This window comes from Myotis myotis, unplaced genomic scaffold (assembly GCF_014108235.1).
Source record: "Myotis myotis isolate mMyoMyo1 unplaced genomic scaffold, mMyoMyo1.p scaffold_m19_p_2, whole genome shotgun sequence".
Taxonomy (NCBI): Eukaryota; Metazoa; Chordata; class Mammalia; order Chiroptera; family Vespertilionidae; genus Myotis; species Myotis myotis.
The window spans coordinates 3,768,647-3,791,669 of record NW_023416324.1 but is presented as its reverse complement, the minus strand read 5'-3'; the positions used below and the strand labels follow the sequence as shown (position 1 = coordinate 3,791,669).

Here is a 23,023-nt window from a genome sequence, read left to right as displayed (position 1 = left end):
GTGCTGCCAGGTTGGCCGGCAGATTCCAGCGAGAACTTTTCATTTAACCAGAGGCAAGCAAGCGTCGCCTCTGAGGATGCTGGGATGTCTACTGAAAGACACTGTAACCCCAAGGACTTCACAGACGCCTGGCCAGGCCCACCCAGGATCCCACGGACACAGGAGGCCGGGGGCGGGGCCGCCTGGGAGGGTGTAGGAGACACTTACGGTCGAGTCCGTTCAAGTAGCGCATGCGGATCTCACAGTGGCCCCAGACGGCGCTCACGACAGGATACAGTTTTTTGCCTTTGAGTCCCCGAAAAGCCACGCCCATGTACTGTCCGTCCACAATGAAGCTCAGGGTCCCGTCGTCCATGTCCAGGGCCACCAGGAAAGAGTCGGGGACAATGAACGTCTCGTCCGGCTCCAGAAAGGCCGGGTAAGTCTTGCTCGGCTGGTTTTTGCCGTCGTGGTAGAGCCGGTTGCGCCCCAAGTCCCAGCCCCAGGACTCGTGGTTGTTCCCCACGAGGGTCGTGTAGCCGACGGAGTGCAGGGGGGCGTCGGCCGTCGCCACCCCCACCACGGCGTGCGTGCCCCGCTGCCGCATGGCCCACGTGATCTGCCACACGTGCAGCCCCCGCGTGTACCCGACCTTGCCCCTGATGGCGTCCGTGCTCTGGGCCACCGGATGCCGGTGGAAGATCAGCTTGTCGTCCTCCTTGACGAAGACGTTGAGGGAGCGGTCGTTGTTGTTCCAGGAGTGGAGGAGCTGCACCTCGTAGGACACGGGCGGCATGTCCAGCAGCAGCTCCAGGCGGGTGGGCTTGCAGTAGTCCAGGCCCTGGAGCTCCTGCTTCAGGGGCCGGTACGTGGGGTCCCTCATGTCCACCGTCTTGATCCCTCCGGTGACCTTCTGACCCATGGTCGCCTCCTGCTTCACGGCGTCCCCGACGCCCAAGGCAAACGCATCAATGGCCCGGCCTCTTCTCCCGAGGCTGCGAGGCGGCCTCTGCACGCGGTGGCGAGGTCCGTGCTGCCTGCCGGGTGGAAAGAGAAACCGGACCGGTGAGCAGGGTGTGGGGGGAGGGGAGGAGGTCCACCAGGCAGGCCAGGGCCAGAGCGACGGGCTGCCACCGACCCGTTCCCCGCGGCCTGGCTCTGGGCTCCCATCACACCCGACACGGGCTGGCCGGGGCCTTGGCACAGAGGGAACCCCGCCCTGTCCCCAGCTGAGCTGTCCTAAGGGAGAGGCCCCAGCCTGGCAGTCGCCGGGAGAGAAGGCTCCGGAACGGCGGTGAGATGCTCCGCGGTGTCGGGTGCACCATGTACCTGATCGTGATTTCTCGGGGCAGAAGGCCCGGTTGGCACGGATCCTGGAATCAGCCCCGGCGGTGGGCATCTTCCTTGGTGCCAGCCAGCAAGGGGGCGCTTACTCCCATGCCTGTTGCTTCAGGAGGCAAAGCCCTGAGACGCCACCTCCCAGCCGCTCTCTCCCAGCACAGCCGCCTCCCACAGGCCTCGGGCTCACGCCAGGGAGGGGGCCGGGGCTACGCAGCAACGTAACTCCCGGTCGGCGAGGGCGCTCAGCCCGGGGCTCTCTGCTCGCGGGCCCTGAGCCTGCAGCAGCCCCCCCAGCAGGTCCCACATCCGCGTGGTGCCTGGACTGGGGTGCCAATGACGCTCTCTGGAGGCCCCTGAGGCAGCCCCTGCCAGGTGGGCATGAGAGCCTCACCCGCCGCCCAGCATTCTGGGCCAGCACTTGGATGACCCCACCTTTCCTTCAACCAGAAGCCAGCGTTTGGCTCCTCGGGCTCCAGCAGACCATCTGGGAGGAAGTCCGACTCCAAGACCCCTCGATCCTGCTCTGGCTGCTCCAGCCGTTGGCTCCTTTAAGGGAGGGCAGGTGGTTCTGGGAGGAGAGACCTCACTGCCTCTGCGCCACCCCCTCCATCAGGGGGCTCAGCGGGAGGAGGGGCTGACACGTGGGGCCGGGGGACTCAACAACCTGCCCTGCCGTCCCCCGTGCCGTCCCCCGTGTCCGCCTTGAAGAAGGGACAGTCACAGGGACTGGGCTCCTGAGCTCCCTCTGGGCCTGCGGGGGGACTCTTGGCTGCCCGGTGGGGGGTGGGCTCCCAGGACGAGGGAGCAGGCAGGCTCCTGGCTCTGTGAACCTCACTCCACGCGTCTGCAGAGGGGCCGGCCAGAGGCCCTGGGCGCCTGGCTGCCGGGAACAGGGTCCCTCAGTCCCTCGCTCTGAGCAGCACTGAGGTGCCTGAGACGAAGGGAACACCGGGGAGCCGGGAGGGGGCTGCAGGGCTCCCTTTGCAGTGGGCTCATTGCTTTCCCACCGGAAGCAAAGACAGCGCCTGCGGGGCCCGAGGGCGGGGGCCAGGGTGGCTGGGCACCCGGGACCACCGTCCTGTGCTGCCTGGGACCAGCAGGGCCAGGAGAGGAGGGGCGTGCGAGGGGCTGGGCGCTCCCAAGGCCCCCCAGCCGCCCGGAGCTGGCCCTGCGCTGGGAGGAGACCGGGAGACGGTCTTCCTTTGGGACAGGCAGGCCTGCTGGAGGCTGGCTCCGGGCGAGAGAATTCGTGGCTCAGACCCCGTGTCTCAGCGGCAGGCCCTGCTTCTCCCCCTCCCAGTCGTTTCTTCCAAGACAGGCTGGGGGACCCCTTGTGTCAGATGCCTGCAAAGCCGGTGCAGAGCTGAGGCGTCCTTCTGCAGCTGGGGGACCACCTGGTTCCAGAAAGTTCTGTGCCTATGGAGACCCCGGAGACCTCCCATCCTGGATCTCCCAGGACAACCCATTTCAAGCTTTCAGTCCCATCGACCCCTGAGAGACACGGACACCTCCAGGACCCCGCTACGGCCCCCCTGAGGGCGCACCCCATGGCTTCGGGGCGGGCTTGCCAGCCTGCGAGGGTGGGAGAGCCTGAGGCTGGGTGTGGAAACGTGGTCCCAGTGACCCCCAAGACTGGCCTGCGGATGCCCCCCAACCTCCATCCGAGCATCCTCTGAGCTGGGGAAGGCGGGTCTCAGTCAGAAGCACCCACACCCCCTCTGTGTGGACACCCCCCTCTGCCGGTGCCCAGTGACCCCTCTGCAGGACCGGGTGGGGACACGGGTCTGCTCTCTGGGAGGACGAGGAGAAAATTAACTTCCTAAGACAGTTCATTTGACTGCCTCTTGGAGCAGAGCAGCAATCGCCCTGTTCTGGGCTCTGTCATCCCAGCAGGAAGGCCCCCCAGAATCTCACTGAGGAAGGTCCCTCCCAGACCATGGTGACGGGTGACACTGGGCGGGGGGGGGGGGGGGTGCTGTGGGAGAGGATGGCAGTGGGGAGACCATGGCGACAGGTGACATTGGCTGGGGGGAGGGGGGGGCTGTGGGGAGAAGTCCTTCCAGCACATTCATTTAAAACACTTCAGAGAAACTGGTGGGGATGGAGAGGGATGAAGGACCACAACAGGGAGGATGAGAGGTGGGAAGTGGGAAAGGGGTGAGAAAGGGAGAGAAGGAGGGAGGGAAGGAAGGAGAGAGGAAGGGAGCCCTCAGGCCAGTGCCCCTGGGCCTGTAACGTGCTGGAGAGTAAACGCCGGGCTTTGCGGACCGGGCTTTGCGGACCGGCAGTCCCCATGCCAGAGCCGCTCTGCCTGCCGCACCAAGGCCGCCACGTAAGCAAAGGAGCACGGCTGGGTTCCCATAAAACTTTATTTACAAGAACAGGCGGTGCGTGGCCGGCCAAGCCCGAGCTAGACTGAGGGCCCTGCCCATCGTCTCCCCTGCCAAGGCCGCAGCAGGAAAGCAGGCCAGTCCAGCCTCAGGCCCGGTGACCAGAGAGACAGCAGGACCCCACAGGGACGGCCATCTGTCTGTCCAGGTCAGCCCCCCAGCTCCTCCTGCTCTGAGGGCCCACCGCCTTGGAGGCTGGTGCTAAGCAAGTCCTCTGACCGCCTCGGTGCTAAGCTCCTGCCCCCTGGGACCCGCGATTAGGAGCCATCTGGGAGGGAGGCCCTGCCCGCCCGGACCTCCTGACCCTGAGCCGGGAATCTCTGGGAGGAAGCATCCTGGGTGATTCCCGAAGAGGGTGCCCCAGGGCAGAGCCAGGGGATATGGGCCACCCACGCTGCTGCTTCCCGCCATCTGAGTCACCTCCCAGGTGGTCCGTCGCTGCGGCAACCCCAGGGCCACTCTTACTCACTGTCACCTGCCGGCCTCTACCCTGTGTCCAGGCCACGGTTAAAGCCAACACTTCCTTCTCACCGCCTTCCCGTTGTCCACACCCAGCCGCGTCCTGGCAGGGCCCCCGGAGCCATCCGGCTGCCCGCCTCTTTCCGTGGGTTTCAATGCGACCTGCCCTCTGCGTGTCCCCCAGGCACTCCACTAGCCCCCTTCCGGGGGATGCCGTGGGCAGGATGCTTCCGTCCCCCGACTCCTCTCTGCCGGCCCTGCTCCGGGGCTTCCAACCCTTGGGGAAGCTCACGCACCCCAACAGCGGCTTGGCCACTGGCTAGGACTCGCCCTTAGCTCTTCCGAGCTTCTGTTTGCTCCTCTGAAAGGTGGGTGTTCCACGCTCACCCAAGACTCCATGGAGTCAGTGTCCGGAGAGGACCGGGGACACGGCCATGTTACTTTCCCCCTAACCCGTGCTCCGTGCACTAAACAGAGGTCGCCGTTACCCCTCGTCTTGGTCACTGCACCTGGTCCTGCAGGTGGACGCTGCTTTGGGCTGGGACCCGGGTGCTTAGATGTGGAGCTAGAATAGATCATGTTGAGGGTCCCTTCAGAGCCAGGGGTTGTTCTGTGAGGAGCCATTGAGATACTGGTCTGGTCTGTAACGCACCTGTTAACACTGACCCACGGGCGTCCCAGCGGGCACCACCCCAGCTCCGCACCAGCCTCCTCTGCCATCATGAGGCACATGCAGGTGCCCGGCCTCACGGGGCCTAGTGCTGCTACAGGACTGCCAGGGCCTGCGATGGCTCTTCACCAGGTGGGAGGGCACAGCCCTTGTCCCCGCCCAGAAGCAACAACGTCGCAGTGTGTCTGAATATGGCCCCGTGGGGCTGGGACGGGAGGGGTGGGGACAGAGCTGGCCATGCTGCTGCCCTCACTACCCACGCATATCACACACAGCCATGCACGCACACATGGGCACTCACATAGGGGTGCACACACACCTGGGTGCTCACACACATGGGCACTCACACACATGGGCGCTCACACACGGTGCACACACACGGGTGCTCACACATGGGCACACACACGGGTGGGCGCGTGCACACAGGCGCACACACATGGGCGCACACACAGGTACACACACATGGGCACACACACATGGGTGCAGAAACACACATGGGTGCACACACACATGGGCACACACACACACACACACACATCACGAGAAGCGTGGCAGGCCTTCCACATGTTGCATTTACCTACAATAGAGTGAACGCGATCAAAAGCCCTGGGACAGAGGGGATGGGACATCTGCTCTCAGAGTCCACTGAGCGCTATGGTTTTCCCCTCTGAGAACCCCCACCCCACCCCACCCCACTGATGTCACACACATCATCCACCTGAGTCAAAGCCACTTCATGGCGCACTGTGAAAGGAGGTGCCTCTTAGGCAAAGCCTTCCCCCGCCCCGTCCCTGCATCCACCAGAGCCACCTGCCCATCATGTATTCCAGGCGGACCCAGGAGCGCCCCAAAGCCTCCTCCCTCCTCCCAGTGCCGACTCCCAGCGTGGGCTCAGTCTGGGGCCCGGGATCAGCGCTCGCATCTCAAAGGCCTGCTTCGAGGGGGTTTGCGGGGGCCACCGCTCCCCATAGAAGGGAAGAGCAGCACCCACAAACCCCTTCCCTCTAGTCTCTCCAGCGGGACCCTCTGTGCCCTCAGGTGGAGGGGCAGCAGGTGCGGACTTGGAGGCGCAGGGAAGAAAGCCCAGAACCGGATGCTGATCCCCTGATCCCCGACGGCGAGGAGAGTCAGAGGCGTCCCAAGCTCACTGTGCGGGGCTGAGACCTGGTGTGGGGGGCCCGGCCTTTAATGATCTGAGGCAGAGAGTCGCTCCTGACACAAAGGGGTGGAGACGCCTACTGGACACACCCACTGCTTTCACTACACACGTCGTGGAGAGAAGGGATGCTGGCTGAGGACGGCGAGGGGACGGGATGTGGGACCCACGGGGTTAAAAAAGGTCGAGGGACCTGAGAGGATGTGGGGATGCCTCTCAGGGACAGGGGTGGGCGTGTCCCAGACAGAGACAGACCCCCACATCGGGACATGCTTCTGGGCCTGCAGGTGCCATCCAGGCGTAACACACGCAGCGACCCCCCGCCAACCGCTCTGCCAGGGTCTGGGAAACCCTAGAACCCCGCGCAGGGGCACGTGGGCAAAGACACGCACCGACCCGGGAGCTCCGGCCCGGGAGACCTGCAGCCGCGCACAGAGGAGGAGGCCGCCCCTCCCATGTGCTGACGTCACATAAAGTGTAACGTGATGCTCGCGTTTTGAAAAGCAACTTGGAGAACAGGATGCAGAGCGTGATCCCATCTCTGTATGAACAGAATTAAGAAGATTCTCTCGCCCTAGCTGGTGTGGCTCAGTGGATAGAGCATCAGCCTGCGGACTGAAGGGTCCCAGGTTTGATTCCGGTCAAGGGCACATGCCCGGGTTGCATGCTCAACCCCCAGCGGGGGGCGTGCAGGAGGCAGCTGATCAAGGATTCTCTTTCATCATTGATGTTTCTATCTCTCTCTCCCTCTCCCTCTCCCTTCTTCTTTGAAATCAATAAAAATATATTTTAAAAAAAGAAAGAAAAGAAAATTCTCTCTGTGCCTGTATCTGTTTGTAGGTGGAGGGAGGGGTTTAGAAGCACAAACACCAGACCGTTCACAATAGTTTACCCTGGAGGCTGGGGCGGGGAGGGGGGAGAAGCGGGGGAGGAAAAGGAGGGACGCAGTTCACTTTCAAACACTTACTTTAAAAATGCAAAAACTTTAAAAAATCCAAATATTACTCGCATAGTCATGACGATGATGGTTAAGCACACCAAAAGGAATAAAGGGCTGAAAAATATGGATTTAACACGCCCTGTTCCTAAGAACAAGTTGCCACCAACGTGATTCCTGAAGGCTCCCCGCGTGCGCCGCGTCGCGTCTTTTAACCGAGCGGGGGATCCATGTTCATTTACCCACCGAGACGCACACCGAGTCCGCAGCTGACACGGGCAGGGAAACTAAAGGTCAACACTCCCAGCGGGAGCTCTGGGACCATCCCACAGGGGGGCGTTACTTCTACAGCGATTTCTCCCAAGATGCCCAGTGACGCTGTTTCTAACTCACAAATGTTAATTTGCCCAGTAGAAGCGGGATCGCCGTCTGTCTCCACGGGCCCCACACAAGAAACGAGCTGGGGAACCAAACCCCAGCCGCCATGGCGGGACAGCGGGCCGGGCTCCACCCTGCAGGCTGGGCAGGGGGCAGGGACCTGGGGGCGGGGTGGGGTGCGGGCAGTGACTGGAGAGGGGCAGGAATTTCAACCCTGGGCTCAGCACCTGCCTGGAGCTCCGTGGGGTCCCTTCAGCTCATTCACCGGGGCCCGCCTACAAAAACGATCCTTTTGTTCTGTTGTTTAAGAGAACGTTCACCGAAGTGCAGCACTCTGTGTGGGTACCGGCGGCACATCCAGGGTGACGGTGACAAATGCATGGAGCGGGGTGGGGCGGGCACACAGGAGAGGCAGACACACTCGCCTCCTCTGCGCCCAGTTCCCCCTCGGCGCGTCCCTCCGTCCCACTGACCCCAGAACAGTAAAACCATTGTTTTGACCCAAGACGAGGAAAGAACGAAATTCAGGATGTGGAACAAGGTGACCTATTTATAAAGCCTCCTTTCACCTGAAGATCAGACATGCTCCCTCCCGCCGCGGCTCCGCCCCCCACACCCCCTGGGTGGTTGCGGCCCAGGATTTTGCAAGAGAAGCTGCCCGGAGCGATCTGTGATCCGCGCGGATCTGTGACGGCCGCCTCTGCCGCCCGGCTGAGCGCGGCTCTGCTGCTGGTGAGGGTCCGGGCTCCCGTGGGCCACGCCCGCCTCGCTTCCGCGTGGCAGCGCTCAGGGCGTCCTCCCTGCAGGCCTGGGCACGGAGCCCCCAGGGGAGGTGCCACCCACAGCAGGGTGAGTGCCACATGGTCACAGCCCTCTGACCCGCCCCCCCCCCCCACCTGTCCACTGAGCTGTGTTCTCACTCAAGCAGGGACGCAAACGTCTCTGCCCCTAGACTCAACCAAAGGGTTGGACCCTTCTGGAAAGTTCTGACGAGTGATTTTGGAGAGAAAAGTCCCCCACGGTCGGTCCAGAGCTCTAGCCTCTGACCTCAAAAGACCAAAAACGCACCTGCCGTAAACACCTACGGAAGGACCCGGATGACTCATCGGGCACTTTCAGAAAGGGCTCGAGTCAGTGGGGCCGGGCCCTGGGAACGCGGCGCCACATTCATACGGAGACTGAGAGCTCACACCGAGTCACGCTGCAGCCCGCACGGCTGTGAGGGGACGGCCGGGGCTCCGGTCAGACGAGCAGCCCTGTTCTCGGGGGGACCTCAGCGACACACCCCGGCACACGGCGACCTTCCAGAAAGTGTGCCAGGGCAGTGGCAGGTCCGCCTTCGCGTGGCAGTGGGGATGGAGTCTCGATTCCGGGCCCCTGACATCTCCCGGCCTGGGGCTGGGCATCCGTCTATCTCACTGGGCCTGCCTGGTCCACGGAGGAGCTGGGGCACCACCGAAAGGGGGCAGGAAGGCGGGGCAGAGAGTGGTGCCACCCATGGCACTTCCACAGAGAGAGCCCATGGGAGCCCCCGGGGAAAGGCTCGGGGACAATGGTCCCTCCTCGCCCCTACCTGGCTGGGGCAGCCGCCTGCAATCCCCCAGGTGACTGGCAGCCTCAGCTGCTGCGTACACGATGCGCCTTGCCCCTCCTGCCTCCCTTTAACTCGAGGGGACACCCGAAAGGATGGAATTGTGACTGCCAAGTGCGGGAGGGCACTCAGCCAGGGAGTGCCCAGGCAGGCTCGGGTTAAGGCCTCACAGGGCGGCCCGAGGAGCCCAGCCCCGTCTTGGACGGGTGTATAGGGTGGGGAGAGACCCGCAGACATCCTTCCATCGGGCGGGGAGGTGGGAAGCCCCCCGTGAGGCCTCAGCTCTGGCAATGCAGCCTGTGGGGGCACAACTTCAGAACCCCCAAATCAACCACCCCCTTAGGCCCGCCACAGGAGCAGGAGTCCCACACTTCCTACAGGGAAGAGGCTGTAGGGATGTTCTCCTGTCATCAGGTTCACAGGAGTGGTTCTCAAAGTGAGGTCCCCAGGCACCAGCAGATCAGCATCGCTGGTTAGAGCTGCAAAGGCAAGCCCCGCCCGGACCTCCTGAATCAGAGACAAGGGGTGGCCCCCCCTCCCCCCCGCCCCGTCTGCATCCTAACGAGTCCTCCTGGGGATCAGGCGCTGCTGGTTGAAGGGACTCTAGCTCAATATTTGGAAACTCAAGTCCATGTGACATGAGAACCGCCAGGCTTGGATTGATAACCACAGTTTTTAAAACTTCTCGTGCTATCTTGACAGATTTCAAACGCTACATGTGCTCCTATGAAAGCTCCACACAGGAATGTATAAACCATAAGTTAAAGGGTCCCCCTCCCACTCTCTGCTGTGCATTCAAGTGCAGATGCAAAGACAGTCCCCTTAACAGCAACGAACCCCCCCCCCCGCCCCCAGTCCTCCCCAGTGTGCTTTCCCCAAATACTCATATATTAGTGTGGAGGTCAAGTTTATGTGTCAGGAGCTGCACAATATTCCATCACCATAATTTCCAGAACTTTCCCTGACAGATGGACATCTAGGTGTTTGTACAAAGCGCGGACTTTCTCCGTAACAGGACGGCCCCAGAGCAGTTTCTGATCATTTTGTTCACGGCCACCTCTCCTCTCACCACCCTTAAATCTCGGACCTCGGCACCCCCACCCCACGGTGGAAGGAACCCAGTGTCTACCATCGCCAGGCGTCCGGGGCTGCGAGCTGACCGTGGCGGCTGCCTCCAGCGCTCAGGAGCTTCTGTGCCACTAATTGGACCAAAGGTTTGTCGACGGGTGGAAGGGACAGCAGCCAATGAACTTGGAAAGGATTCTAAGAAATCGGGCAGCGCGTCTCCCGGTGCAACCTAATCGCCACTCCCCGGGGGTTCTCGGAACTCAGCAGGAAGCCCCGGGGCGGCGAATCCCGGGGGCACAGGCCAGTGGGTGCAAAAAGGACTTAAACCTACTTTCGAGGCCACAGTGGCTGCAGGAACTTCCTCTGTGCTGCTGGCCTTCCTCCTCTGACCCAGTCAACCCGGAAAGTCCTGAACACCTGGGCCGACAAGGCCACGGGGGGGTGGGGGTGGGGGGCTCAGCGAGTCCAAAGGCGGCAAGGGGGAGGGTCCATGGGTCAGGCTCCCATGGCACCAGCTGGCCCCCTGGGGGACAGGCAGGGGGGCAGGAAGAGGCCGCCCCAGCTGGCGCCTCTGGGGGTCTGACAGCCCTCACAGGTGCTGGCAGGAAGGATGGCCGTACCAGGGGCACAGGCAAAGGGTTGCTACGGCAAGTGGAGCGAAGGGCACAACTGTATGTGCCCTGAGAGTAAAATCTAGAAAAAACCTCTACAGGCAGATGTGGGGAAAGGGATGAAAAGGGACCCAGAAAAACGAAAATGCCGTGTGTAGAGTGATGAGCTTTTGAGTTTCCCTCTCTTTCAGACTCCCTTACCGCTGCTTCGTTATTGCAGAAGGACCATAAGGGGATGAGCTTAGGTGGCCGTCAGCGGATAGATGGATAAACCAACTGTAGAACACATACACGGTGGAATGTAGTTCAGCCACAAAAAGGAATGAAGTGCTGTCAGGCCGGCGTGGCTCAGTGGTTGAGTGTCAACCTAGGAACCAGGAGGTCATGGTTTTATTCCTGGTCAGGGCACATGCCCGGGTTGCAAGCTCCATCCCCAGTGGGGGAAGTGCAGGAGGCAGGCGATCCATGATTCCCTCTCATCATTGATGTTTCTCTCTCTCTCTTCAGCGGATAGATGGATAAACCAACTGTAGAACACATACACGGTGGAATGTAGTTCAGCCACAAAAAGGAATGAAGTGCTGCCAGGCCGGCGTGGCTCAGTGGTTGAGTGTCAACCTAGGAACCAGGAGGTCATGGTTTTATTCCTGGTCAGGGCACATGCCCGGGTTGCAAGCTCCATCCCCAGTGGGGGAAGTGCAGGAGGCAGGCGATCCATGATTCCCTCTCATCATTGATGTTTCTCTCTCTCTCTTCCTCCCTGGAATCAATCTATCTATCTATCTATCTATCTATCTATCTATCTATCTATCTATCTATCTATATATATATTAGAGGCCCGGTGCATAAAAATTTGTGCACTCGGAGGGGGGGGAGGTGGGGGTTCCCTCAGCCCGGCCTGTGCCCTCTCGCAGTCTGGGACCCCTCGGGAGATAACGACCTGCTGGCTTAGGCCCACTCCCGGGTGGCAGAGGGCAGGCCCAATCCCTAGGTGCAGCCCCTGGTCGGGCTCAGAGCAGGGCAGATTGGGGAGTTGGGGTGCCGCCCCCTGTCATGCACAGAGCAGGGCGGATTGGGAGGTTGCAATGCCACCCTCAGTCATACTCAGGGTAGGGCTGATTGGGGGGTTGGGGCACCGCCCCCTGTCACGCACAGAGCAGGGCCCATCAGAGGGTTGGGGAGCTCCCCCCTGTCACGCACAGAGCAGGGCCGATCAGGTGGTTGAGGAGCTCCCCCCTGTCACACACAGAGCAGGGTGGATCAGGGGGTTGGGGCACCACCACTGTCACACTCAGGGCAGGGCCGATGGGGAGGTATGGCTCTACCCCATCACACACAGAGCAGGGCCCATGGGGTGGGGATTGGGGTGCCACCCTCTATCACCCACAGAGCAGGGCCGATCAGGGGGTTGGGATGCCGCCACTGTCACATGCAGGGCAGGGCCGATGGGGAGGTTATGGCTCTACCCCATCACACACAGAGCAGGGCCGATCAGGGGGTTGGGGCGCTGCCCCCTGTCACACACAGAGCAGGGCTGATCAGGGGGTTGGGGCGCCACACCCTGTCACACACAGAGCCGCAGGGCAATCAGGGGGTTTGGGCACTGCCCCCCTGTCACACTGATCCTGGTGCTGGGAGACCTCTCGGCTCCGCTGATCCCAGTGCTAGGAGGCATATTAGCCTTTTACTATATAGGATAGAGGCCTGGTACATGGGTGGGTGCCGGCTGGTTTGCCCTGAAGGGTGTCCTGGATCAGGGTGGGGGTCCCCACTGGGGTGCCTGGCCAGCCTGGGTGAGGGGATGATGGCTGTTTGCAGCTAGTCACACACCATTCATGGTGGGGGTCCCCACTGGGGTGCCTGGCCAGTCTGGTTGAGGGGCTGAGGGCTGTTTTCAGGCTGGCGTGTGACTGAAGCTCCCAACCGCTCCTTTTTTTTCTTTTTTCTTTTTTTTTTATTCTGGGCCAGCTTTAGCTTTGAGGCTTGGCTCCAGCTCTTAGGCCTCCACTGCTGAAAGCAGGTTTTTGGCCTTTGTTTACCTTCTGTATTTGAAACAATGTTGTGATCCTGCTGGCTGAAGCCTGGCGGACTAAACAGGTTTCTGGGGTTTTGTTTAGCTTCTATATTTGTAACATAGTTGCTTAGAGTTGCAGCTCAGAGGCCGCAGCGGGAGGAGGGGAACGTTGGAGTCCTCCGTCACTGAAGCAAGCAAGCCTCATGTTAGTTTCAAGCTGCCTGGCTGCCGGCTGCCATCTTGGCTGGCAGTTAATTTGCATATTGCCCTGATTAGCCAATGGGAAGGGTAGCGGTCGTACGCTAATTACCATGTTTCTCTTTTATTAGATAGGAGATATATATATATATATATATATATATATTTTTTTTTTTTTAAAGGAATGCAGTACTGATGCCTGCTACAATGTAGGCAAACCTCAAAAACTTGATGCTGAGTGAAAAAGGCCAGATATAAAAGGTCACATATTGCATTTTTTTAAAAAATATATATTGATTTCAGAGAGGAAGGGAGAGGGAGAGAGAGATAGAAACATCAATGATGAGAGAGAATCATGGATCGGCTGCCTCCTGCACGCTCCCTACTGGGGATCGAGCCTGCAACCTGGACATGTGCCCTTGACCAGAATCAAACCCGGGACCTTCAGTCCTCAGGCCAACGCTCTATCCATTGAGCCAAACCAGCTATGGTTGAGTGTAGGGGTACATGCCCGGGTTGCAAGCTCCATCTTCATGTTCTTTATATGAAATAATTAGAATAGGTAAGTCCATAGAGACAGGAAGCAGATGAGTGGTTGGCAGGAGCCCAGGGCCAGGGACGGGGAAATGGCGAGCAATTGCTAACGGGGTCTGGGCCTCTTTTTTGGGGGGGGCGGGGGGATGATAATGTCCTGGAACTCGATAGAGGTGGTGGTTGCACAACATCGTGAATGTACTAAATGCCACTGATTGGACCTGTAAGAAGGTTATTGTTATATTATATGAATTTCACCTCAACAAATAAAACAATAGGTGAAAAATGTGCACTTTTCCAAAAGGCGCCTGGCAGGCAGTGGGAGTGGGAAGGGGCCACAGAGCAGAGAAGCTGAGGTTCCGAGACCTGCAGCGGCCTGCTCGCCAGGGGGACACACAGGGACACGGCTAACGATATTCAGATGTGGGGAGTCGGCCTTCCAGAGCGGCGTCCCCGCGCCCGCCCCTCCCCTTCCTCCAGAAGAGAAAGCGCAGAGCTGCGGTTTGGCAACAGCACGGCCCGACAGGCACCTGTAGATCGCGTTTCTCTGGAATCCGGAACGCGCGCCTGCACCGCCGCGCCTGCACCCGAAGTGTCATGTGGGAGGGGGTGGCCGGCACGCACCAGGGCCGCCGGCCTGAGGATGAGGACATGGAAGAACCGATGTCACGGCGGATCACACATGTGTGCACACTCCCCACCCTGGGAACCAGGCGGGACGAGCAGAGACATACACGGATTCCCAGGCCCTGCTTCTCCACAGAGCAAGGCAACACCCTGAGGCCGCTCCAAATCGGCCAAGCAGGAAACCACCCCAGCCCCCAGGTCCGCTCCTCCCTCCGCCCGCGGTGCCGGGGCCTGCCTGTCACCTGTGAGGCCACAGCATGGCCTTGGGCCAGGCTAATGCACGGCCTGACTGGACCAGCTGCCACACTGAGCGGCCCGGGGATGCCAGTACCAACAACGCCCACGGACACTCGCGTGAAACATGAAAAGCTGGCCGAAGAGGCCCCTGCTCAAGGCCTCTGTGTATACAGTAGGTACCAAATAAATCTCAGCTGCTTACTCGCCCATCCCACACGCACCTGCTAAGCCCAGATGGGCTTCCCAAGACCCCCTTCTTTGTTCCTTAGTCCCTGGGGACCTCAACAAAGCGGGTGACTCCCAAACTGTGAGCTCCATGTGACTGGTGTTTGGGAAAGCAGGGCAGTGTCCCGCCCGCACCTTCCCTGGTAGAAACGGGTAGGAACCGTCAAAACCGACGAGGTCGTCACCTGCAGCCGTGACCCGACCTGAGAGTAAGTAGTTTGTGAATGGTCACCTGACAAGCACTGGGGAAACGCCCAGGTCCCAGGGAGGTGACTCAGGGCGGGAATCCATTCCACAAACATTTGCTGGGCACCTGTAATATACACACAAGTAGAACTTGCCCTCATGGAGCTCGCAGTCGAGTGGGGGAGACAGTTAAGGCATTTGAAGAATTAACAAAAGCTTCCAGGGCAGAGATTCGCGTCTGTTGTGTTCACTGTGGTAGCCCCAGTGCCTAGAACAGAGCCTGGAGCATAGTAGGTGCTCAGTCAACAAGCACCGACTGAATGAATAGCCAATACAGGGCCAGGGAGTAAGTGTTAAAGAAAAGTGAAGCCTGGGCGTGAGGACAAAGCGAGTGACAGGGGAGGGGGAGATCAAGAGAAGTCTTCTCTGATCCAGTGATACACAAATAGAGACCTGGCAGAAGGGAGGGGGGGAGGAAAGAATGGGAAGAGCATTCTGGGCAGAGGGAACAGAAGGTACAAATGCCCCGAGGTGGAAGCACGCTTGGCATGTTGGGAGGACAGAGGCCAAGTGTCTGGAGCACAGGACGGAGAGGCTACAGGAGGAGACAGGGTGAGAGCATGCAGAGGGCCGTGCGCTGGGCCTCAGGGGCCAGAGAGGCCCGGATTTTGTCTCTGGGTGACGAGGAACCCAGGAGGGCTTTGAGCAGGCAGAGGACGCAGTCTGACTCGTTCCAGCAGAATCCCTGTGGGCGGTGGCTGTTGAGACGAGGCTACTGGCAGCCAGAGTGGAAGCAGGGTGACCAGCGAGGGGGCTGGAGCCGGGAGGCATGTTGGGCTATGGGTGGTGGGAAAGCCAGAATGCAGAGCGTCACCCAAACTAGCTATGACCCGGTTGGTGATGTCACACCTGGCTAAGGAAAGGGCTGCTTGAGAAAGGTGCTGCTGAGAGAGGGCACAGACACAGAGCCCGGGAAGATGGCGGCCTCATCCATGGGCCCGAGGACTCCAGCTCTTATTAGGTCTACTCCTGTGGTGACAACAGAGATATCGGGCCACAGAGCTAGAGGTGCAAGTCCTGAGGGCCGCTCGCCGGTTCCCTGAGCTCGGGCTCTGCACCTCCCATTGGCTGCTCTCAGAGGTGAACAACAATCTTGAGCACATCTAATTGTGCTACTTCTTATCCTGACTGTGCTACTCCTTATCCTGACTGTGCTACTCCCTATCCTGATTGTGCTACTCCTTATCCTGTCTGTGCTACTCCCTATCCTGATTGTGCTACTCCTTATCCTGACTGTGCTACTCCCTATCCTGACTGTGCTACTCCTTATCCCGACCGTGCTACTCCCTATCCCGACTGTGCTACTCCCTATCCTTACTGTGCTACTCCCTATTCCAACTGTGCTACTCCTTATCCCGACTGTGTGCGGCCCCATTGCCTCAGGTCTATACATCAGGCTCTTGTGAGTTTGGCAGACAGCTCCAAACTCTATCAATATTGGATACACAGGGCGGGGGGGGGGGGAGTCTAGTTCCTGATCCTGCAAAATGAGGGTCCGCTATAGTGAACCCAAGGCCCAGTCCACTCCTCGGGATCCTCCTCTGAGTGGCCCCCCTGCCTCTATCTGAGATTCCTTGGAACTGGACCAGGGCCAGCCAAGGGCGACTGGTTTTCAAGGTGCCTACAAAGATGGAGAAGACACCTGCAGTCTGGAGTGGGGCCTCCTGGTTTACCTTCAGCTCCACATGCTGGGTAACCTTGGGCGAGTTCTCACGCCTCCCTGAGCCTCGGGTTCCTCACCCACTGAAATGGGGGTGATGACTGTTTGACCCCGTTGTGGACGTTAAGAATTTGCATGTGGAGCCCACGGACAGTTCGACACTTTGCAAAGAGCCAGCGCCGGCGATGGATTTGCCATCCAGTGGCCTGAGGAGAGGGAGGGGGGTTGGTTTCCCGAGAAAGGGGACTCCAGAGCTGCTCAGTGGTGGAACGCAGTCACGCAGACCCCGACCCCATTCCCCACCCCAAGCTCAGCAATCTCCACCAAGAACAGGGCTCTCCCTGACGCTTCTCAGCCCACGATCACTAACGGTGACAGCGAGGCCTCTGCGGGAAGCCCCCCACCCCCCACCCCCACTGTGCCGGCTCCGGGAAGGGGTGGCAAGTGTGGTGGGGTGTCTGTGGGGTCCTGGGTGTTCTCTGGGGCCAAGTGGCCGGGACAGACACACACAGAAAACTCTCAGGAAAGCAAGTGTGACCTGGGTGAGTCTGCCCCACTTGTCACCTCGGAGAACACAGAGGAAGAAAGGGGAAGTGGGGAAAAGGGAAATTGGACCGATAACCACGTACTGGGCTCGTCCCGGGTGGCAATCAGCGCCGAGGGGAGAAGAGACAAGAACGAAGGCACGTGCTTGCCCAGCACCCTTGTCGGCCCAACTTCGGAAACGTAAGCCAGCCCAGGCCCAGCCGCTCGAGCCACTCCAGGGCCCTCGCCGCCCCCCCCCCCCCCCCCCGGCCTCCTAGATACACACAGGGGCTCAGTGCACAGTTCCCGCGCTCGCCTCGGCAGGGCTCCCCGAGACCGCAGACAGGCCACGCTGCACAGGTATTTCCTCCGCGCGCTGGACTCCCCATAAAATAAAACCACGTCCCTTCTCAGGCAGAATGGGGAGCGGAGGCCGTGTCCCACATTCCTGTGTCAAGGAGGGCTGCCTCGTCACAGCCGGGGCGGCCCAGACACGGCCCAGGCGTGGGGACCCCCAGCCCCGCGCGGCGGGCTGCCACGGCTGGGGAAGCCACAGGCCCTCTCGCCGAGGCGCTGAGGAGTTTCCGTTCCCATATCAGAAGCGCCTCTTTTCTGCTGAGGCAGCAAGACCTGCCAACAACACAAGCCGCTGGGACCCACGTGTTCGAAACACGGCGCCTTCCCTTGAAACGCGCTGCAGTGAATCACAGGCTTAATAGCTTCGGCAGCTGGGCCGGTGGAAGGAATCCGTGTGAAAGTCGGACGGCAGCGCTCGGGCGGTCCCCACGCGCCGTGGCCCGGCCCCTCACCCCGCTATCCCACCTCTCCTGATTGACAGCACCCCCCGCCAGGTCCCCAAATGGAAAAGCAGACACGACGGGGACCCTGCACAGGGAGCCGTCCAACTCCTTCCTTGAGAAGCAGTCACTTTCGGGGCGAGGCGGCCAGTCACCCTGCGTGCCCGCATCTGGTCCCACCGGGGCGGCCGGGACCCAGCTCGGCATCGCCTGGGAGTTGCCAGAAAGGCGGCGCCGGGCCCCTCCCCTGCGGACGGCCTGGGGATGGCACCGCAGCCGGACCCCCAGGGGCATGCGTGCCCAGGCGGGTGCGGGCTGTGGTGTGAGTCCTCCTAACGTGGAGGCCAGAGGAAACACATCAGAAAGAGAGACACAGAGGAGTGTCCATCCCTCGCAGGAAGCCAGTCCTGAAACTGGCTCATAACAAACCAAGCCTAGAGGCCGACAGGTTCAACACAGTAATAGGCAGGGGCTGCCGGCCCGTCCCTCTGCCGGACCTACAGGACGGGCCCTGAGGGTTCCTTGCCTTCCTGGAAGGTCTCGGGTGCTCGGGGTCGGGAAGACCAAGGTTATGGCAAACACCATGTCCAGGCCCCTCCTCTGCTCACAGCTCAGTCGGGGCTCCCCTCTGCCCACCTCCAAGCTCCTTAAAGCCCCCTCAGCTCTCTCTGCTCCTCCAGTATCCCCACTGCCACCAGCCACACCAGCCACACCTGTCATAATGCGTTCCTTTCACACCAACAACCGCACCCCCTCCACCCAGGACCTGGCTTGCCCTCTGGCCACAGCGCCTGCCCTGGCCCAGACCTGGGCTGCTTCACAGCTTGGCTCTGCTCCCCCGCAAACCTCCCCCGAATTACTCAGGGCCCCGGGGCTTGCCGGAATCTAGAAGGAAGGTCACTCCCGGCCCCACGTTGCGTGCTGGCTGAGGTCCGCCGCCCGGCCTGAGATCCACCCCGCAGGCCCGCTGGCCAGTGGCCTCATGGGCACCCAGACACCTACCCGGGTCTGGAGTTCTGGAATGATTCGGGCAGTGCCGGGGGAGAGCGCCAGGAGAGGAGCCCTCGGTCCTCGGAGCGGGGAGCCGAGAGGTCTGCAGGCAGCACCTGGCACCCTGTGTGCCGGCCGCCGGGCCCTGCCGGTCCCCCGACCGCGCTCGCTGGGGCTGGAGCGGCCCTGGCCGGAGCGAGCTCCTCCGTCACCAAGGGGAAGCGGGCCTTGGTTACCACTGGCCCGGGGAACACAGAAGGCAAACAAACCCTGGAGCGGCTCCTGCTCCTCGGGACTGGCCTCACTGCTGGGAACAATTACAAGGTAATCGCCGCTCCCCGAACGCCCTCAGCTGGGAGGCTGGGGCCCGGAGGCCATGGGAGCCAGGCCCGTCCTCCTGCTGCTGCACATCCCATCCCGAGACCCAGGGACCCTCCCTCCACCCGTCCACCCGTCCACCCGTCCACCGACTCAGGGAGGACGCCCCGAGAGCCGGCTGAGGTCCCGGAGGAGGCGGCCCATGTAGACGCAAGGTGGTGCCCTTGCCCCTCTCAGCAGCCACTGAGTCAAGTTTGCAAAACGACAGGCAGGCCCCCCTCCCCCGCCCCTGCAGGTGCAGAGGTGCCGACCCCGCAGACGCCGCCCAGGCTGCAGGGCGGACACGGGACAGCACTGTCCCTTAGCCTCCTCTGAGCACCCCTTCCAGCACGACCAGCTGTCTTGTCCCCAAGCAAAGTGTCATGAAACGGACAGAGACTCACCAGCGAATGATAAGATGCCTGCTCACCAGGTTCCCGTTACACTCACGCCGAGGCCCTCCCCCGGGACACAGCCTGGTCAAGGATCCCCAATGCTTCCTGGCAACACACACCTGGAACCCCCAAGCAGCCACAGCCTCCGCTCTGGGAAAAGGGTTTCCCCCCACTCAGGGGCACCCCACAGCCTGGGCCCTGGCTGGGTCCCAGGTCCCCGTAAGCGGAAACCTGAGTGCAATGGGGTTCGGGAAGAGCTGAGTGACACTTCCCCCAGGGCCCCCCCGCCCCCCTGGCCGTGGCAGGGGCATGTGCGGGGGCCCCTCTGTCGCTGTGGGTTTACACCTGAGCCCTTCACAGATCCAGCCATGCTCTCTTCTCTGCTCCCTCTTCAGGAAAGAGAGCACCCCATCTCCCCCAGCCTCCTCTGGGGACAGACTGCTGACCTTGGATGGGGAGTGTGGCAGCAGGTGCAAACCCCCGACAAACAGGGGAGCCACCAGAACACTTGTCGCACCCACCTGACCCCGCAAGGCCCACAGGTTAGTTCTCCCCAGACCCTGGCTTCAAGGCCTCCCAGGGGACAGAGAGAGAGAGAGAGAGAGAGAGTCAGACAGACAAATACACACAAAGAGAGAGACAGATAGAAAGACAGAGAAACAGGGAGAGAGAAAAAAGCAGAGACACACATACCAAGCAGAGACAGAGATTCCCAGAGAGAGACAGAGCGGCAGAGACAGAGACAGGGAGAGAAACCGAGAATGCAGCTGGGGAGGCAGCAGCAGGACAGGAGGCAGGAGGGTGGAGGCCCCGCAGCCTCCACAGATGACTGTGCAGGCGTGCTGAGAGTCCCAGGCGACAGTGAGTATTCACCAAGAGGCCAGCAGGTCCCCCAGCACATGTGGGCCCTCAGACAATACTGGGTGCTTCCACAGCCCTCACTGTGCTGGGCACTTCGGGCGCTTTGCCCTTCACACGTATTCATGTGTCAGGTGCTGGCTGTCATTACTGTCACCTGATGCTCAGGTGGTCCAACCTCAACTCCCAAGGTCATCTGCCAGCCGCTGATCCTGGAGCCAGAGAGCCCCCACTGTCCTGTCAAGCACACAGAGACCTTACAGATCACCGGACAAAAATGCTGTTTGTAAAATGGGGCAGCTGCTGTGGAGGGCAGTAGGGTGAAGCTGGTGTGGCTCAGTGGTTGAGCGTCGACCTAGGAACCAGGAGATCACGGTTCAATTCCTGGTCGGGGCACATGCCCGGGTGGCAGGCTCGATCCCCAGTAGGAGGCCTGCAGGAGGCAGCTGATCAATGATTCTCTCTCATCGTTGATGTTTCTGTCTCATTCTCCCTCTCTCCTCCTCTCTGAAATCAATAGAAATATATTTTTTAAAAAGTAAAGACAGAAGTACCACCTGTTCCCGCACTTCCACTTCTCGGTATATAGACCCAGAAGAAGGGCAAGCTGGGTCGCGAACACGTTCACAATCGCCACAGCTGGAGGCAGCCAGGTGTCCTTGGACAGGCGAACGGACGTCGGTGTGCAGTGGGTCCATTCAATGGAACTGGAACTGCTCAGTCTCAGACAAGAAGGAAATCTGGCAGGAGCTGCAACACGAGGATGAACCTCGAGGACATCACGTGCCCGTCACAAACTCAGGTGCGGCACCTGCAGGAGCCAGAACCCTGGGGACAGGAGCTGGAGGGCGAGTCGGCCCTTCCTGGGGACAGTCTCACTTTGGGAGGAGGAGAAAGTTCTGCGGATGATGGTGGCGACGGCTGCACCACCGTACAACTGTGCTTCTGCCACTGAGCTGCACACACTTAACAATGGCTGAAATGGTCAGTTTTATGGTGCCTGTGTTTTACCACAATTAAAAGAGGCTTCGTTTTATATGAAAAGAAAAAAGAAAAATCTGAGGCATAGAAAGATTACATGATGAAAGGGGTCCCTCTATGCTGATGCTACTGGAATGACACCAGACACCTGGCCGGCAGACCCTGGCCGTGCCCCGTCTGCATCCGTAAGCCGACCAGCGTCCATGCATGAAGCAGGTGTGCTGGGCAGGGACGGTGGCCTCGGCAAAGGCAGAAAGTCACCATTCACCTGGCTCACAGGCTCCTTCGACCTGTTTGCCAACCTCCCTTCCTTCCATCTATATATATAAAACCCTAATATGCAAATAGACCGAACGGCGGAAAAACTGAACAACCGGTCGCTATGACGTGCGATGACCACCAGGGGTCGTGTGCAGAACATGGTGGGCGTCGGCAGCAGGTGGCAGAGCACGGAACATGGCAGGATGGTGGAGTGGGGGCGCCAGACCAAGGCGGGACGCAAGTTGCTGTCATTGGGGCAAACCTCTGGTGGTTACTGAAAATTCTTTGCTCTTGCATGCTGCGGTCCCGCCTGGCCCTTGCACCTGCTGCCAGCACCAGTCCCAATCGCTCTGTGCTGTCAGCAGGTGCGAGCGGGCTGGCGCCATCAGCACGTGGGATCAGCAGCAGAGGGAGAGGGGCTGCCAGCAGACAGGGGACCAGGGACCGCAGTGGGAGGAGCTGGACGGAGGCAGGAAGGATGGGCCGAGATCCACCCCTGTGCCCACCGCAGCCTCACGGCCCACAGTTCCTTTCAAGGTGCACGAATTCGTGCACTTGGCCCCTAGTTTGAAATAAGAAGGAAGAGACCTGAATGTTCGCAGGCTGCTTCCCGGGCAAGTCGATTGGGCTCCTCACCCGCTGCTTCCCACGGCAGGTGCTTCGAGAACCTGACAGGAAGACAGAGCCGGCAGGAAACAGAAGGGGGCTTGAAAGGAAGATACGTTGACGCAAGGCCAGGCCCCACATGGCTAAGAAGCTGGGACAGGTTGCTGTCCAGGAAATGAGTCATGTCTCCGCTGGTCCCTGGGGGCCGCACCGAGAGCAGACACCCAACCGGCGGACCCAGGCTCTGGGGGGTTCTCAGGAGGAGGCCGCTTCTGGGAGATTCCCCCGGGGACCATGCACCCGCTCGGACTCACGGACCATAAGGGCGGCTCAGTCCACGCTGGCTGGTGAAGAGCGTGCAAAACAAGGCCGAGGCGAAGTGCCACAGAGCCCGTGCACCTGGCACCCTCTCCTGCAGCCACCCACACTTCCTGTGGCCCCGTCACCCTCCGCGCACTCAGGCTGCGGAACCCAGCAGGCCGACGTCTTGCACCAACCCCTTTAGGGAAAGGACGCTCTCAAGGTCACAACCTCCGAATCAATACATCGAACGGCCGGAAAAGCATCTCCTCTACCTCCCAACCGCGTTCGAGAATCCCGACCACGCCCTTGACCTTGCAACACTGGCTTCCGCGATGGATGCTCCCTGCTCGGCAAGGCTCCCACCCCAGCTCCTCTGCCAGTTCTTCCTCCTGCCCCTGAAACACAGATGTGCTGAGGGGCCCTCCCTCCACGGGCTCCCCTTGAACTCGACACAGCCACCCAACAGCATCACTCGTGATAGCTTACATTCAATGTTAGTTGGCACTATTTTCAGATGTACAGCCTGTACCTTATGGGCTGGTCCAAAGCAGTGCTCTTATGGCAACCCTGTCCCCCATCACACACAGCCCTCCCCGCCCCCCCAGACAAATGGGGCCGCTCCCAGCCTC

At 60.6% G+C, this 23,023-nt stretch overlaps 1 protein-coding gene across 6 annotated transcripts in view; it reads right to left on the bottom strand.

Moving 5' to 3' along the window:
* Window positions 1–23,023, bottom strand: part of SPSB1 (splA/ryanodine receptor domain and SOCS box containing 1) — a 64,513-nt gene that overhangs the window by 9,771 nt on the left and 31,719 nt on the right. For 5 of the 6 annotated variants that reach the window (XR_004974016.1, XM_036349264.1, XM_036349262.1 and 2 more), the window contains one exon: window positions 208–1,016. Coding sequence is in view for 5 of the 6 variants with exons in the window: in XM_036349264.1 (XP_036205157.1) it covers window positions 208–901 (694 nt within the window). In the remaining variant the exon portion in view is untranslated. Of the gene's footprint in view, window positions 1–207; window positions 1,017–1,308; window positions 3,105–23,023 lie in introns of those variants that run through there. The other variant, XM_036349261.1, reaches the window with a different exon arrangement.